The 14,765-nt window shown below is 37.3% G+C and overlaps 1 protein-coding gene across 2 annotated transcripts in view; it reads left to right on the top strand.

Annotated features, from left to right (window-relative positions):
* Positions 1-14,217, top strand: part of zbed4 (zinc finger, BED-type containing 4) — a 32,538-nt gene extending 18,321 nt beyond the window's left edge. For both annotated transcript variants that reach the window (XM_028812055.2, XM_028812063.2), the window contains exon 2: positions 8,920-14,217. In XM_028812055.2, the coding sequence (XP_028667888.1) occupies positions 9,187-13,080 (3,894 nt within the window). In that variant the 5' untranslated portion in view covers positions 8,920-9,186 and the 3' untranslated portion in view covers positions 13,081-14,217. The remainder of the gene's footprint in view (positions 1-8,919) is intronic.
* The last annotated feature ends 548 nt before the right edge of the window (positions 14,218-14,765 follow it).

Genomic DNA, 14,765 nt, shown 5'->3' with positions numbered 1-14,765 from the left:
CAGTGATGACAAAGGCGGAAGCTGAGAAGAAGAGTAGTGTAGAGTAGTAACAGTGAGACCACAAGGTAGATTTAAGTCTCATTGTCTTTTAACACTAGAATTACCAAACCTTACGAAAAAACTTGTAAATCCAGCCCACCTTAAATCCGCTCGCACCTCTCCTTTCAGCGTCTTTTGTATTGTAAATGTGTCGAAAGTGCAAGCAGCCTGCAATCCCATTCTCCCACCACCGCATAAACTGCAAAAACCTCTCCCAGCTCAAGTCTGTTTATCAGAGCTGTATAGGCTAAAAAAATATATCGTTATTTGGAACACATGCATTTCATGTGTGTTCCGTGTCTACAAAGATCTATGTAAGTGTAGCATGACAGAAATGTTGAACACATACCTAAAAGACAAACTTTTTTCATATTTTAGTCCTAATGACAAAATTTTGACAGGAAGTGTATGTGGGAAGACTGAAGTCCAAATATCAAATAAGCGCTTTTACAAAAGGTACAAGTATAACAGAACAAATGGGCTTTTATTCAAGAATATAACTGAAGAAAAAGAAATTGGGTTAGTGTGGCTTGTTGTCGTGACTTCTTTGTAGTACATCGGTAAGAACGGCTGACTCCTATTCAAAAGGTCGCCGGTTCAAGTCTTCACATGTCCCAGAATAAACGTTTTGAGTAGTGAGCTGCTGTTATTGTTACTATTATACAGTAAAAACATACATTTGATTTGAGTCTGTAACAGCCGGTGTAAATGTATGGTACTTGTAAAGGTTAGCATTTTTTAACTCCGTTTTATTCTCTGTCGCGTTCACGCTCGCCCCGATTTGACACTGCTGTTTTCAAATAAAGACGTGCTATAACAGAGGTGAACTCAGATGAGGATGCACATACAAGAACAACGCAGCTGCAGCAGGCATAAAGGTGAAGGATGGCACCGTTTCGATACAGGGCGAGGTCTGGCGTTATCCTGTCAATCAATTTGCCCCACACCTGTCCTCCAACGAAGCAGCACAGCTTACAGAGCTCGCCAACGTATCGTGCAAACTCCTGTTTGTGATTGTTTTGTGATGGTCTTTGGAGGAAACATTTATATGTTACTTATAGTGCTGGGCAGTATACCGGTTCATACCGAAAACCGTTTTTTATTTTTTTTATGATATGGATTTTTCTTATACCACAACACCGGTTTAAATTGCCTAAACGACGTTCGGAACGTGGCGCAGCGGGAAACTGTTCAAGTGGGGACCTTTTTCACTGCTACACCGCTAAACACAGATTTGTTGCACTAGGGCTCTTTTTCACTGCTACACCACCAAATAGTGGGCGGTAGCATAGGTATGCCGTGCGGTGAAAATGGACAGAGCCGAAAAAAACCAGTCACGTCTGTCGCCTGGAGATGCTTTAGTTTTAAAAGGTCAGATGTGTAAATACTGTTTCTATACTACTGGATAATACTGCAAGCCAAGTTGTACTTGTTTTATTTGTTTTCAATACAGTGTAATGTACCTGGGTACTGTGTAATAGTGTGACGACATTTTGACTTTATTCTCGACGTTTCCACTTTAATCTTGACGCTTATGACGAGAATATATTATTTTGACTTTATTCTCGTAATTTGTCATTAAAGTAAAACATCGTAAACTAAACTTCATCATAAAATGAATATTTAATTTACTAGATTTTCTCAAACCCCGTCATAAGTTATATAGCACATTAAATGCTTTGTGTTAAGTGGTTCGTTCAAAGATGGGCACAACTCTGAATGGATGGCATAATTAAACATGTATAACGAAGATATTTTTAAAGTTCTGAACACTCCGTGGGCTAAGTTTATAACTAGTTTTAATTTCACAAAGACGTTTATCGTGTGGTGATTGGTTATGTGGTAAAAGGAAGGATAGGAACTGGGGTTTTGGTAGCCTACGTCAGATAGAGACAGCATGCATGCAATAAAGATAGCTCGCTCAGAAGAACATGCATTGAATTCTGTGTTCGTGTCTCCGACCAGCAGATCACAAACCCAACATTTACACAATATTTAAGTTAAACCTATGCGATAGCTATTCATACATCCAGTTTTTTGGAGCCTCGTCACACCTGCCATAAAGTTCTCTACACTGAACATACACCTGGGGACCCCTACTGCGAGGGAGCAGCACTACCGCCTCACTACCGTGCATGTGTAATACCTGCTTTAATGCATTTCATCATGAAAATGATATCAAGTATTTATCTTAGCATTCTAAATTTTCAGAAAGCAGGAATATCATGAAGTGAATGGATTCTGTATGGTGATCGCTGTCTTTTGTTAGTGCGGAGGAATTCAGTTTAAGAAGCGCAGTGATTAACCACTGGGTCTGGGAACGTAACACAAAGCATTTAATGTGCTGCATTAATTTATGATGGGGTAAATTAAGTAATTAATTAAACATTGATTTTAGGAAGAAGTTTAGTTTACGACATTCTACTTTAATTATGAAGTAAACTATGAGAATAAAGTGGAAATGTCGACTTTAATCTCAACATAAACGGCGACAATAAAGTGGAAATGTCGACTTTAATCTCGACATAAACGACGAGAATAAAGTGGAAATGTTGACTTTGTTCTCGACATATAGTTTGTTTTTTTTCTTCCCAGTATAGCTTAGCTTGAAGCAAGGTCCATATTAATGCAGTTTGCCTAAATGATGGTTCAGCTGGTAAAGATGTCATCACCAAGTTGCACTTGTATTTTATTTTAATTTGGTGAATACTGTGTAATGCACCTGGGCTTGAAGTCTTGAAGTAATAGTGCAACTATCAGTAATAATACTATTATTTATTTTATTGTTATTATTTATTAGTTTAAATATTATGCAGTTTAATGATGATAAAGTTGTTTAAAAAGTCACTTTAACGTGTCAGTGGACAGAGATTGTTAACATTAACAGAAAGTATAGTTGGTTTACAAAAAATATTTACTATTTATTCATTTTCTAAGACATATTTGGTGCAATACAATTTTTGACAAGCACTTCTGGATATTTTACTAAGTCTAAATGCCTCTTTGTATGGTTGAAAATATGTTGTCAAAATTATAGTTTGTTTTTGCAAAATTTGTTCAATAAAAAGGTTCTATATTTTGACTGCATCTGTCATGCAATGTGATACCTTCTTCGTTAGTGCCACCCCCTTGAAAACTATCACTTTATGGGGCAATGCAAAACTGTATTAATACTTGTGTGCACATTAAAATGTTTTTTTTTGTACAATGTACAATACTCTTGACAGTGGAATAGGTTATTCTTAGCCAGTAATTGCAGTGGAAAATGTGGTTAACATCCACTCATGCATGGGGAAAAAAATACTGTTGAATACCGTGAAACCGGGATAATTTAGAAAAATACCGTGATATAGAATTTTGGTCATACCGCCCACCCCTAGTTACTTATATAAAAACCAGATTGAATGTTATTTACCTTGATTTGTGTACTTACACTTCCTACAGCGTAAAGTCACAAGTAGACTGCAGAGATTCCTCTGTTTGACCAACAAGGGCATGCTGACAAAGTACATGTGTAATACCATGAAAAATGCCTGCTGACACTTCAGTACGCGAGCAATAGTACGAGAATGCACTTAGACTTCTTTTTTGGGCACATACACAGTCCAGATCTAAACACTAGCGTGGAGATTCGCTCGTGTACTGAAGAGTCATTCAGCCAGGTTTCCGTAAAGCACAAAGTAGATAAAAAAAGAAATGTCAGTTTTAGTACATATTAACAGCAGCAGTTTGTCAACTTTGTTTGCCAGCAAGGGCACGTTAGATAGACATATTTCAGGCACTGGTTGCCATAGTCCTTGCTTTCTGAATCGAACCAGGACACCAGCTCTTCTGCCTCTGGTCCACCGCTGTCAGGCTGCATGAGCACCTGTGATCAACAAAGTTGTAAGATCCACGGATGTGTATTTATAATGTCTGGAGTCACATCAGGTGGCACACTGCAACCAATATTCTGAAGCTGTTCCCATGTATATATTATATGACTTTGCATGGTGACAATAAATTTAACACAAAGAGACGGACAAAACAGAGCACCAAATTACCATGGCTGTCATCATAGTTAATTTTAATATACCGTATATACTCACATATAAGTTGGGTCTTGAAACACGAAAAATCGATCATAAAATCAGACCCTGACTTATACGCCCATTCAAAAAAAAAATTTTTTTTTTTTATACATCTTCTTGCCTCCTCCAATCTCACACCAGTTTCTCAGATGCATCGAATTTTGTTGCAGCAGCGCAGTTACCAATTTCTTTCGCCACTTCAACAACTTTTAATTTAAAACCAGCTTCATATTTTCTTCTGATCAAACGCTCCATCGTAAATAAGGGATGCTCTTACGATAAAGATGTATGAGGGTGTAAGATACAAAAAACACTAATCAGTGCAAACGTTGCTTTGGAATAGTTTGGGTATTACTGTGTGGTCATGTAGGCACAATAGAGAGAGAGTGAGTGGTTAGGAGCACGCGCTGATACAGCGGATTGCCTCGCCCATATAGAAAGAATGACAGTGTGCTCTGTGGTTACTCTCTCAGGTGGGTGTTAGCTTATCATAATCCCTTGTACTAACAGTGTGAGTTTTCCACATTCGACTTATACGACCGACATTATAAAATACCAGAAATTATACAGTAAAATCAAGTCTCAACTTATCTGCAGGAGAACTTATCCACAAGTATATACGGTAATAATATAAGCAGGTGTGCTTTAACTCCAAATGTGTTCAGCCCCTTTAAATGTTGTTTGCAACAGAAAGGCACTATATAATAGAATGTTTGAATGTCTACATAAGTGAACATCCGCCTAGATTCTCAAAACCATTTAATCCAGTCCATGGGCTTGAGGGGCCAAGGCCTATCCTAGTAGGTCATGGGATTCAAACCCTGGAAGGTGTGAGCCAGGAATACAAACCACTGTGCCACCATTTAGCCTAATATAACAATATTTTTAAATAAAACTGATCACTTACAAGCAACATAGTGTATCATTCTTTCCTTTTGTTATTTTTTTCTTTGTAACTTTAGATATGATATTTTATAATTCTTTTTTTATTATAATCAGACCAACCCAACCTATAACTAATTTCACAATTTCTATTCATCCTATCCTACACTGTTTCCCTGAGGATGATTGATCAATATATATTTAATTAACTCTTTCAGGGCTGATGTCGACTTTTGTTAAAAGGAGGAGTTGATGATGGTAATCAACGTTAAACTGTGACAAAACCTACTGTTATGTTTTAGTTGGACTCTTGTTGCCTGATGGAATGTTAGATTCATTCAGTCTGACCGATATTTCCTGCACTCACGTGAGTAGCGCAAACAAAGGCAGAAATGGGACTGACATCTGGCAAGAGATCAAAGCGAATGCGTAAAGCAAAATACCCCGCAGACGACATTTTCCCTATTATGTCTGAACTGGACTATGACTTGTTGGATTCCAATACAAGTGATCGAAAATGAATGTGAGGTTCCAGCTTCAGCTGATTGATCCCCAGCTAATCGTGGTACTGACAATGTTCACCAGGTAGAACTGCCACTTAACAATGATAAGAGGTAGAAACCACATTGCAGTGCACTGCGACCGTGATCACTGCTGCTGCTGCTGCCCCAGCCACGCAAAAATAGTCTGGCCACACATTCTTGGCAAACTGGCAGCCACAGCATGCAGCAACATTTTATGTTGATTTCTGTGTGAAACCATTGCTTTTCAGAAACTGTTTTTTGGAAAAAATGTTCAGCCCTCAAAGAGTTAAAATACATATATATATATATATATACAGGTGCTGGTCATAAAATTAGAATATCATGACAAAGTTGATTTATTTCAGTAATTCCATTCAAAAAGTGAAACTTGTATATTAGATTCATTCATTACACACAGACTGATGTATTTCAAATGTGTATTTCTTTTAATGTTGATGATTATAACTGACAACTAATGAAAGTCCCAAATTCAGTATCTCAGAAAATTAGAATATCAATTAAGACCAATGCAAAAAAAGGATTTTTAGAAATGTTGGCCAACTGAAAGGTATGAACATGAAAAGTATGAGCATGTACAGCACTCAATATTTAGTTGGGGCTCCTTTGGCCTGGATTACTGCAGCAATGCGGCGTGGCATGGAGTCGATCAGTCTGTGGCACTGCTCAGGTGTTATGAGAGCCCATGTTGCTCTGATAGTGGCCTTCAGCTCTTCTGAATTGTTGGGTCTGGCGTATTGCATCTTCCTCTTTACAATACCCCATAGATTTTCTATGGGGTTAAGGTCAGGCAAGTTTGCTGGCCAATCAAGAACAGGGATACCATGATCCATAAACCAGGTACTGGTAGCTTTGGCACTGTGTGCAGGTGCCAGGTCCTGTTGGAAAATGAAATCTGCATCTCCATAAAGTTCGTCAGCAGCAGGAAGCATGAAATGCTCTAAAACTACCTGGTAGACGGCTGCGTTGACCTTGGACCTCAGAAAACACAATGGACCAACACCAGCAGATGACATTGCACCCCAAACCATCACTGTCTGTGGAAACTTTACACTGGACCTCACGCAACGTGGATTCTGTGCCTCTCCTCTCTTCCTCCAGACTCTGGGACCTTGAGTTCCAAAGGAAATGCAAAATTTACTTTCATCAGAGAACATAACTTTGGACCACTCAGCAGCAGTCCAGTCTTTTTTATCTTTAGCCCAGGCGAGACGCTTCTGACGCTGTCTCTTGTTCAAGAGTGGCTTGACACAAGAAATGCAACAGCTGAAACCCATGTCTTGCATACGTCTGTGCGTGGTGGTTCTTGAAGCACTGACTCCAGCTGCAGTCCACGCTTTGTGAATCTCCCCCACAATTTTTGAATGGGTTTTGTTTCACAATCCTCTCCAGGGTGCGGTTATCCCTATTGCTTGTACACTTTTTTCTACCACATCTTGTCCTTCCCTTCGCCGCTCTATTAATGTTCTTGGACACAGAGCTCTGTGAACAGCCAGCCTCTTTACCAATGACCTTTTGTGTCTTGCCCTCCTTGTGCAAGGTGTCAATGGTCGTCTTTTGGACAACTGTCAAGTCAGCAGTCTTCTCCGTGATTGTGTAGCCTACAGAACTAGACTGAGAGACCATTTAAAGGCTTTTGCAGGTGTTTTGAGTTAATTAGCTGATTAGAGTGTGGCACCAGGTGTCTTCAATATTGAACCTTTCCACAATATTCTAATTTTCCGAGATACTGAATTTGGGACTTTCATTAGTTGTCAGTTATAATCATCAACATTAAAAGAAATAAACATTTGAAATACATCAGTCTGTGTGTAATGAATGAATCTAATATACAAGTTTCACTTTTTGAATGGAATTACTGAAATAAATCAACTTTGTCATGATATTCTAATTTTATGACCAGCACCTGTATATATAATTGACCAAATTCACTGTTTCTTGTAGAGCAGTATTGTGAAGAAACAACATAAAGACTGCGATTCTCTGAGGAGTTTAATGTCTTTCGAGGCAGACAGTGGGAGTTAGCTCTTTTCCGACAGAAACCAGACTAATAAACAGTTGTTTCAAAGACCATCAAGTGTTGCTTGTTTGTGTTTCTGTCCTCCGCCACATATCAGATTGCACGGTTTCACTGAATCTGTTAAAGTATGTGAATGTTGAAGGTCAAAGATATGATCATTTTATTGATAGCATCAGTTAACATTATAAAATCAAATTATTTATTAAATTAAGTTTTTTAGTATATGTTATATTAGTTGTTACTACAGCATTTATTGGGACTGAAAGTGAAAGTAAAGTTCCACCTAGGTAACTGGAACAGCTTCATGTCGTTCTAAATATCACCACTCCCCCAGAATTTTCAGTGTTACTTCTCGGCTGATTAGTAAAAGATATTGATATGGTACAAACACTGTGGATTTAAATGATTGATCCTGCACAGACCTTTTTTTTTTTTTAACATTTTTGAGCACAAAAGCAGCAAAGTAGACACCAATTATGCTGACAGTCTAAAAATATTTTTGTGGAGACTGATTGTTTCATATGTTTAAATGCATAAATGTCTAGTTATTGGTAACACCACTGTTTGCATGAAGTATATTCTATGTTTTACAGTGGCATTGTTGTAATGTGTACAGAGTACAGTGAAATTCTTACTTGCATGTGTTAAAGAGTGTGCAATACCTAACAAAATATTCTCCAGTTGAGAGTCTTGATGGATGAGGTCTGTTCTGGCAGGAATGAACCCTGAAAGGGGTAGTCATTGCATTGTACTTTCTTAATTCAGAGATGTTAGTGTGTTAAGTCTCATAGGGATTTATTTGTTACTGAACATAGCCTAACCACCAGACATATATGTAAATAAGCCAATGAATGTCACTCCTTCAAAAATTATTAGAGGAATCATTTTTATCACCAAAAATGCCTTTCGCCTTCATGTTTGAATGTCTAGATAGCAGGTTTAATCTGTCTTTATTAAATTTACAGCAAAACTGTGCACCTGCTAGTATGACAATACTTTTGGTGCCCCCTCTGCAGCTCACCAGTCTATACAGATTTGAACAAAAACCCTTGTTAAGACGATCTTTAACACATTTTTCCAGTTTTCTTTGATTATATTTAAAAATATTACCACTAACTAATCTGAAGTGTTATAATTCAAAAGTGTGTGTAAAAGCCTTCACTTATTTGCAGGGGAACTGGCTCATAGTGGTGTGTATTAAGCAATTTCAGGCTTTACCTCTGTACTCTTTATTTAATATACAGTATTTATATTAGAGTTTATTCAACATCTTGGTGACTTCCTATGTATATTGAATTTTATGGAGTTGTGATTTTAGCAATTTTTAATCGTGCTTGTTAAAATTCCATATTTTAATTTTTTTTAGGTATTCTGAAGAACTTAAACATTTTGGACAAATAGAAGAGAGCAAGAGATAATGGCCCAATCCTAATGTGGGCAGGACAATACAATGTCAAGCTTTAACAGAGAGTTCAAAGCAAGATAATGGGATGCATTTTCCTTTAGTTTGAACAATCCTGATTTGTTACCAAAATCAGGACACATGACTCTGAGTTACAGTAAAAGATCTTGACCTTTTTTTTTATACAAAAGGACAGTTTTTGATTTCAATTAATATTCCATTTTTTTTGCAATGAATAGTGAAGAAATTTTTTCCCTTAACAGTAAGGATACTAACATTGAAATCACAAGAGACAATGAAGAATTGGAAATTCCAGAAAAAGGTTTGCATATCAAACAGGAAGAAGACGATGAAAACTATGAGTATAGTAAATTGGGTGTGTCTACGTCTGTTTGTGGTATAGCCATGAAAGTAAAGCCAGTTTCAGCAGTACTGGCTAAAGAGACTTCAGTGATTTCCTCATCTGAGCAACTAAGAGGTGGAATGACCTCTCAGTTGGTTTCTGAACAGACCAGGTTAGAATTACACACAGACGCTTTGCATTCCTCTGAAAGGATATGCAAGAAAGAGAATTCTGTAAACTCCTCGCCAGACATCGAACGAGATGGCCTTCCTGTACAGGATGATGAGAAACCAGTTTTTCCACATAATAAGAGTTCTGTTGGGAAAAAAATGTTGGCAGAAGCATCAGAAGATGTAAGCAAACACCTTTATATCAAGGAAGATCCAGAAAATGTTACCAATGATAGCAGTGATGAACAGAATCCAGCATTTGTGTGTTCATCTGGCCATTATGTTACTCCAGAGAATGAAGAATTTGGGAATATGCTGACAGGTTACACAAGTACGCTTTATGATGTAGCAATGGATGCAGTAACACAAAGTCTTTTATCCTCAATGAGAAGTACTGTTAGCCCAAGGAAAAAATCTCCTGCTTGGAATCATTTTTTTATATCTCCACGAGATAGTACCAAAGCAATCTGTATGTACTGTATGAAAGAATTTAGCCGGGGTAAAAATGAGAAGGATCTTAGCACAAGTTGCCTGATGAGACATGTGCGCAGGGCTCATCCTACAGTCTTGCTACAGGAAAATGAATGCTCATCAAGTGCTATATCTAATTCCATTGCCTCTTCTTTATTACCTTCAGTGAAGATATCCAATAATGGTGAATTAACCTCTGCTACTGCATCTCAGAAAAGTACTTCCATGTTATCTTCACCTGTTCATAATATGGAGGAGGCTGCAAATAAGGATCTGTATTCTGTGACACCAAAATTGGATAAATGTGCCAAAGAGGAGACTAACATGGTGTCTTCCCCCCATCCAGGTAACAACAATAATGAGGATGTTTCAGAGACTGTGTCTGATCGCATGATAGCAACTCCTAAAAATTCCAACTCAAGGAGAAGATCAGCCGTCTGGAAGCATTTTTTTTTATCTCCCATAGACAGCTCCAAAGCTGTCTGTATACACTGTACAAATGAATTCAGCCGTGGGAAAAATGGAAAAGATCTGGGAACAAGTTGTCTCATAAGACACATGTGGAGGGCTCACCGTGACATTGTCACAGAAGAAAATGGAAATGGTTCAAGTATCCCACCACCTTACACAACACCTCCTACCTTACTCTCCTCTTACCAGCTTCAGGATGTTGGTGATTCCAAATTCAAAAAAGATTCTTCATGTATACCATATACCTCCCCTGAAAGAGCAACAGATGAGCCTCTGAAAAGCATCAGTGAAATTGAGAATGTTAAGGAGGATCTTGATGACCTCTCTTTCCAGTTGTCCTGCAGTCAAGCATCAGTTGACATGACAGGAGCAGCACTGTCCTCTCCAGAAGGAACAAGTGAGAAAGACATTTCTATGACTTCATCACCTGATGAAATGTCTGAAGGTCCAAGTATCAATGAGGACCAAAGTTCAGTTTTCCAACAAAATAAAAAAATAATGAAGAGAGTAAAGTCAGAAGTTTGGCATCATTTTATTGTTTCTCCTGTTGATCGTCTTAAAGCTTTATGTAGATATTGTCCTTGTGTTATAAGCAGGGGAAAAAGAGGCGATTTTGGCACAAGTTGTTTGATGAGACACCTTATGAGACGTCACCCTAATGTTCTTAAGCACCAGAAGAGCTCGTATGAAAGGGTGTCCTCATCTCCTCGTTCACCTTATGCTACGCTGGCTGCTGCAGAAGCTTTATCTTCTAAAATGACAGAGAATTCCCGTTTGATTGAGGAGGACAAAGCCCACATACCTACTGTCATTAGCAAAAAAACCTCAAAATTATGGAATCATTTTTCAATTTGCCCAGCAGATCCTACAAAAGTGGTCTGCTTGCATTGTAGCCGCACAATTAGCAGAGGCAAGAAAACTACAAACCTAGGTACAAGTTGCTTGTTCAGGCACATGCAAAGATTTCATGGAAATGTTCTTGAAAATAGCAACAGTGTTCCTGGAGTTGTCTTATCTGATATGCAAGACAAGGTTGAAGCTATGGAAACATCTACTTATGAAGACAGCAATGAAAGATATGAGTATCTTCCAGTTGCCAAAAAAATTACTAAACTTGTTGCTGAAATGCTGGCATTGGACCTACAGCCGTCTTCAGTTGTGGAAAATATAGGCTTTAACAGATTGTTGGAATTCCTTCAGCCACAGTACACTTTACCTTCAGCAAACTTCTTCTCAAGTACAGCTATACCAGAAATGTATGAGAGAGTAAAAGAAGTGATTGTTTCACATCTGAAAGAAGCTGAAAGTGGCATAGTCCATTTCACGGCTGGAATATGGGTAAGCAACCAAACACGGGAGTACTTAACTCTCACTGCTCACTGGGTTACATACGAATCATCTGTACGACCTCCTGGGCAAGACTTCCATTGCTCTGCTCTGCTCAATGTTTCCCAGATAGACTGTGACTACAACATTGCAAATATACAAAAACAGCTGGAGTACTTGTGGGATACATGGATAATTTCTACTGGTCTTAAAATTGGTTTTACTGTAACTGATAATCAAAGCATTGCAAATATTCTCGATGATAGTGAACAAGCAAGCGTGCAATGTTTTGGTCACACGATTGATCTCATCGTAAACGAAGCCATAAAAAGTCAAAGAATGGTTCAGAACTTGCTGAGTATAGCACGGAAAATTTGTGAGCGAGTGCACCGTTCAGCAAAAGCAAAACAGAAACTGGGAGAACTACAAAAAGCATACAATCTACCTGAAAATCAGCTGGTGCAGGATGTTCCGTCCAAGTGGAATACTTCATTATATATGCTTGAACGTTTAGTTGAACAAAAAAAAGCCATAGATGAAATGTCTATTGAGTGCAGCTTTAGAGAATTGATCAGTTGTGATCAGTGGGAGGTTATGCAGTCTGTGTGCCATGCTTTAAAGCCATTTGAGGTGGCTTGTCAGGAGATGAGTAACAGAACAGCTACCCTTGGGCAAGTTATTCCCTTAATTCACATATTAAATCGGAAAATAGATATGCTGTTTGATGAAACCATGGGTATTGACAACATGCTGAAGTCATTGAAAGATGCAATGGTAAACCGAATGTCCTCAATGCTCCATGACCCCCGATTTATATGGGCCACTATGCTAGATCCACGCTATAAAACGTCATTGTTTACAGAGGATGAAGCAGAGCAGTATAAGCAAGACCTTGTACGAGAAATAGAAGTATTACATACTACCTCAAATGAAAGAAAAACTGTGGTTTCAAATGGGTGTGGGGAGGTCACAGCCTCAAATAACAGTGCTCTTAGTAGCAAAGATAACCTCTGGGCACTCATGGATGATATCAGGAATAAAATTAAACAAGACGAAAGACCAAAGTCATCAGAATTAACTGTTTTAGAATATTTGGAAGAAGACATTGTAGATCAAAGCTGTGACCCTCTTGATTACTGGAATCTAAAGAAATTCATCTGGCCAGATCTTGCCAAAGTAGCAGTTAGATACGTTGGCTGCCCCCCTAGCATAATTCCAGCTGAAACGCTGTTTAGCACAGCTAGTAAAACTTGCAATTTAAGCCAGTTCAGACCAATGTTGGAAAACATAGAAATGCTTATCTTTTTAAAGGTGAATCTTCCTCTAATATATTTTCAATATTGAAAAAAAAATGCAGGATAATATTTAAACTACTGATTTAAAGACACTTGACAACTGGAGTTAGGTAATGTATGTTTATAATGGAGAAGGGACTTCTCAAGAATGGATGCGTGCTCATTGCTGTATATTTTGTGTCAATTTTATATTTTGGTATTGTAAAATAAAGAAATTCTACTTGTGCCTTATGCAAAATTTATTCTACAGGTCAGAGTGCTGTATATATTTAAGAAATGTGCTCAAGGTAGAGTTGAAGAATATAAGTGATTATGTACTGTATTTGTTAGATGCTACACAAGAATCTTGAAGAATAAACTTATATGCAGCCCTTAACGGAAATGCTGTGACTAAAAGGTGTAAAAACTATAATAATGTAAGCTTATTTTATTTGTTCAATGTGGAAATATGTGGCTCATGGTACTGTTGTTTAAATTAGATGAATGGTTTCCTTTTTAATACTGAAAAATTTGTACTTAACAGTTGTATAGCAGTACTGTATAAACAGTAAAATTGGTATGTTCAGATGATCCTTTTATGTCTAGAGCACAAATTGTTTGTATGATGCTACATTTTACTTCTGAGGGTTAAATTATGGGTCACTTTCTAGTGAATATATAATTGCATATATAAATCTCCATTGCCATCTAGAATTTGAAAATTATGTGTAAACATTCAGACTGATTGTGGGATATTGTAAATAAAACCTTTTTCTTCAATGTGTACAGTGAATTTGCACTTGGCTCTTGCATTGAATTATCTATGCTAAATTTTCATCATTTTACTCTTAGTTTCTATTTTTTCCTAGCAATAGCCTAATGAATTTTGACATTGTAACAATCTTTAGCAATACTATTGTCCTCCTCCACTGAGATGGCAAACTTCCTTGGAAAAATGTATTACCGTAAATTAAGAAATTAAAAGTTAAAAATTGACACTTGTGCATTGGTTTACTGATGTATATTTTTGGTACAAATGGTTGTCAGAAAGTGATTTTAAACTAATTTGGTCAGTGTAATATTTTCAGTTCTGTCTGTTGTACTGTATAATTTTCTTTATGGAGCACTGCTTAACAACTTGGAATGACTTGAACAGGAGTTCACTTTTGTAACAAGGTAAATTATTAAATGCTTATTACAAAAACAATATGGTTTACTTTAACATGTAAAGGCTCATTTTACATTTTATATTTTTTCCAGGAACACATATATTTTTGGGTGCTGTTTATGACCAAAGCTGTAAAGATTTAGAGTACTTAAGTAAACATTATTTAAGCAGCTACTCACATACTGAAGGAGTGTACCAACCTTTTATTACTGTTCTAATGTATATCATTTTTATGATTTCAAAATCTTTTAGAGCTGTACTAATGGTGATTCTTCATGATTATTTAATATTTAGTGTATTCTTAAAAATATTTAACCTGAATAACAAGATTCAGTCAGTTCATTTTCATTATACCTTACAGTACAATGAAATGTAGTGTTTTGCTAGCAAGTATCCAACAGTACAATATTATTAAATTGGTAGGGTCGCTTCTAAATTAAAGGGGTCAAGCAGGTGATTTTGTGGTTTTTTTTTTTTTAAGTTTACAATTTAATAGCACGGGGTGAACACAGCTTGTGACTTTGGTTTAGCAGGGAGTATCATTATCCTTTCTTACAAGGAAGTTGTTAGTTTGTCACTGCTATGTG

Source organism: Erpetoichthys calabaricus, chromosome 1, assembly GCF_900747795.2.
Source record: "Erpetoichthys calabaricus chromosome 1, fErpCal1.3, whole genome shotgun sequence".
Lineage (NCBI taxonomy): Eukaryota > Metazoa > Chordata > Cladistia > Polypteriformes > Polypteridae > Erpetoichthys > Erpetoichthys calabaricus.
The sequence above is the reverse complement of the archived record's forward strand: the minus strand, read 5'-3'. Positions and strand labels throughout refer to the sequence as shown.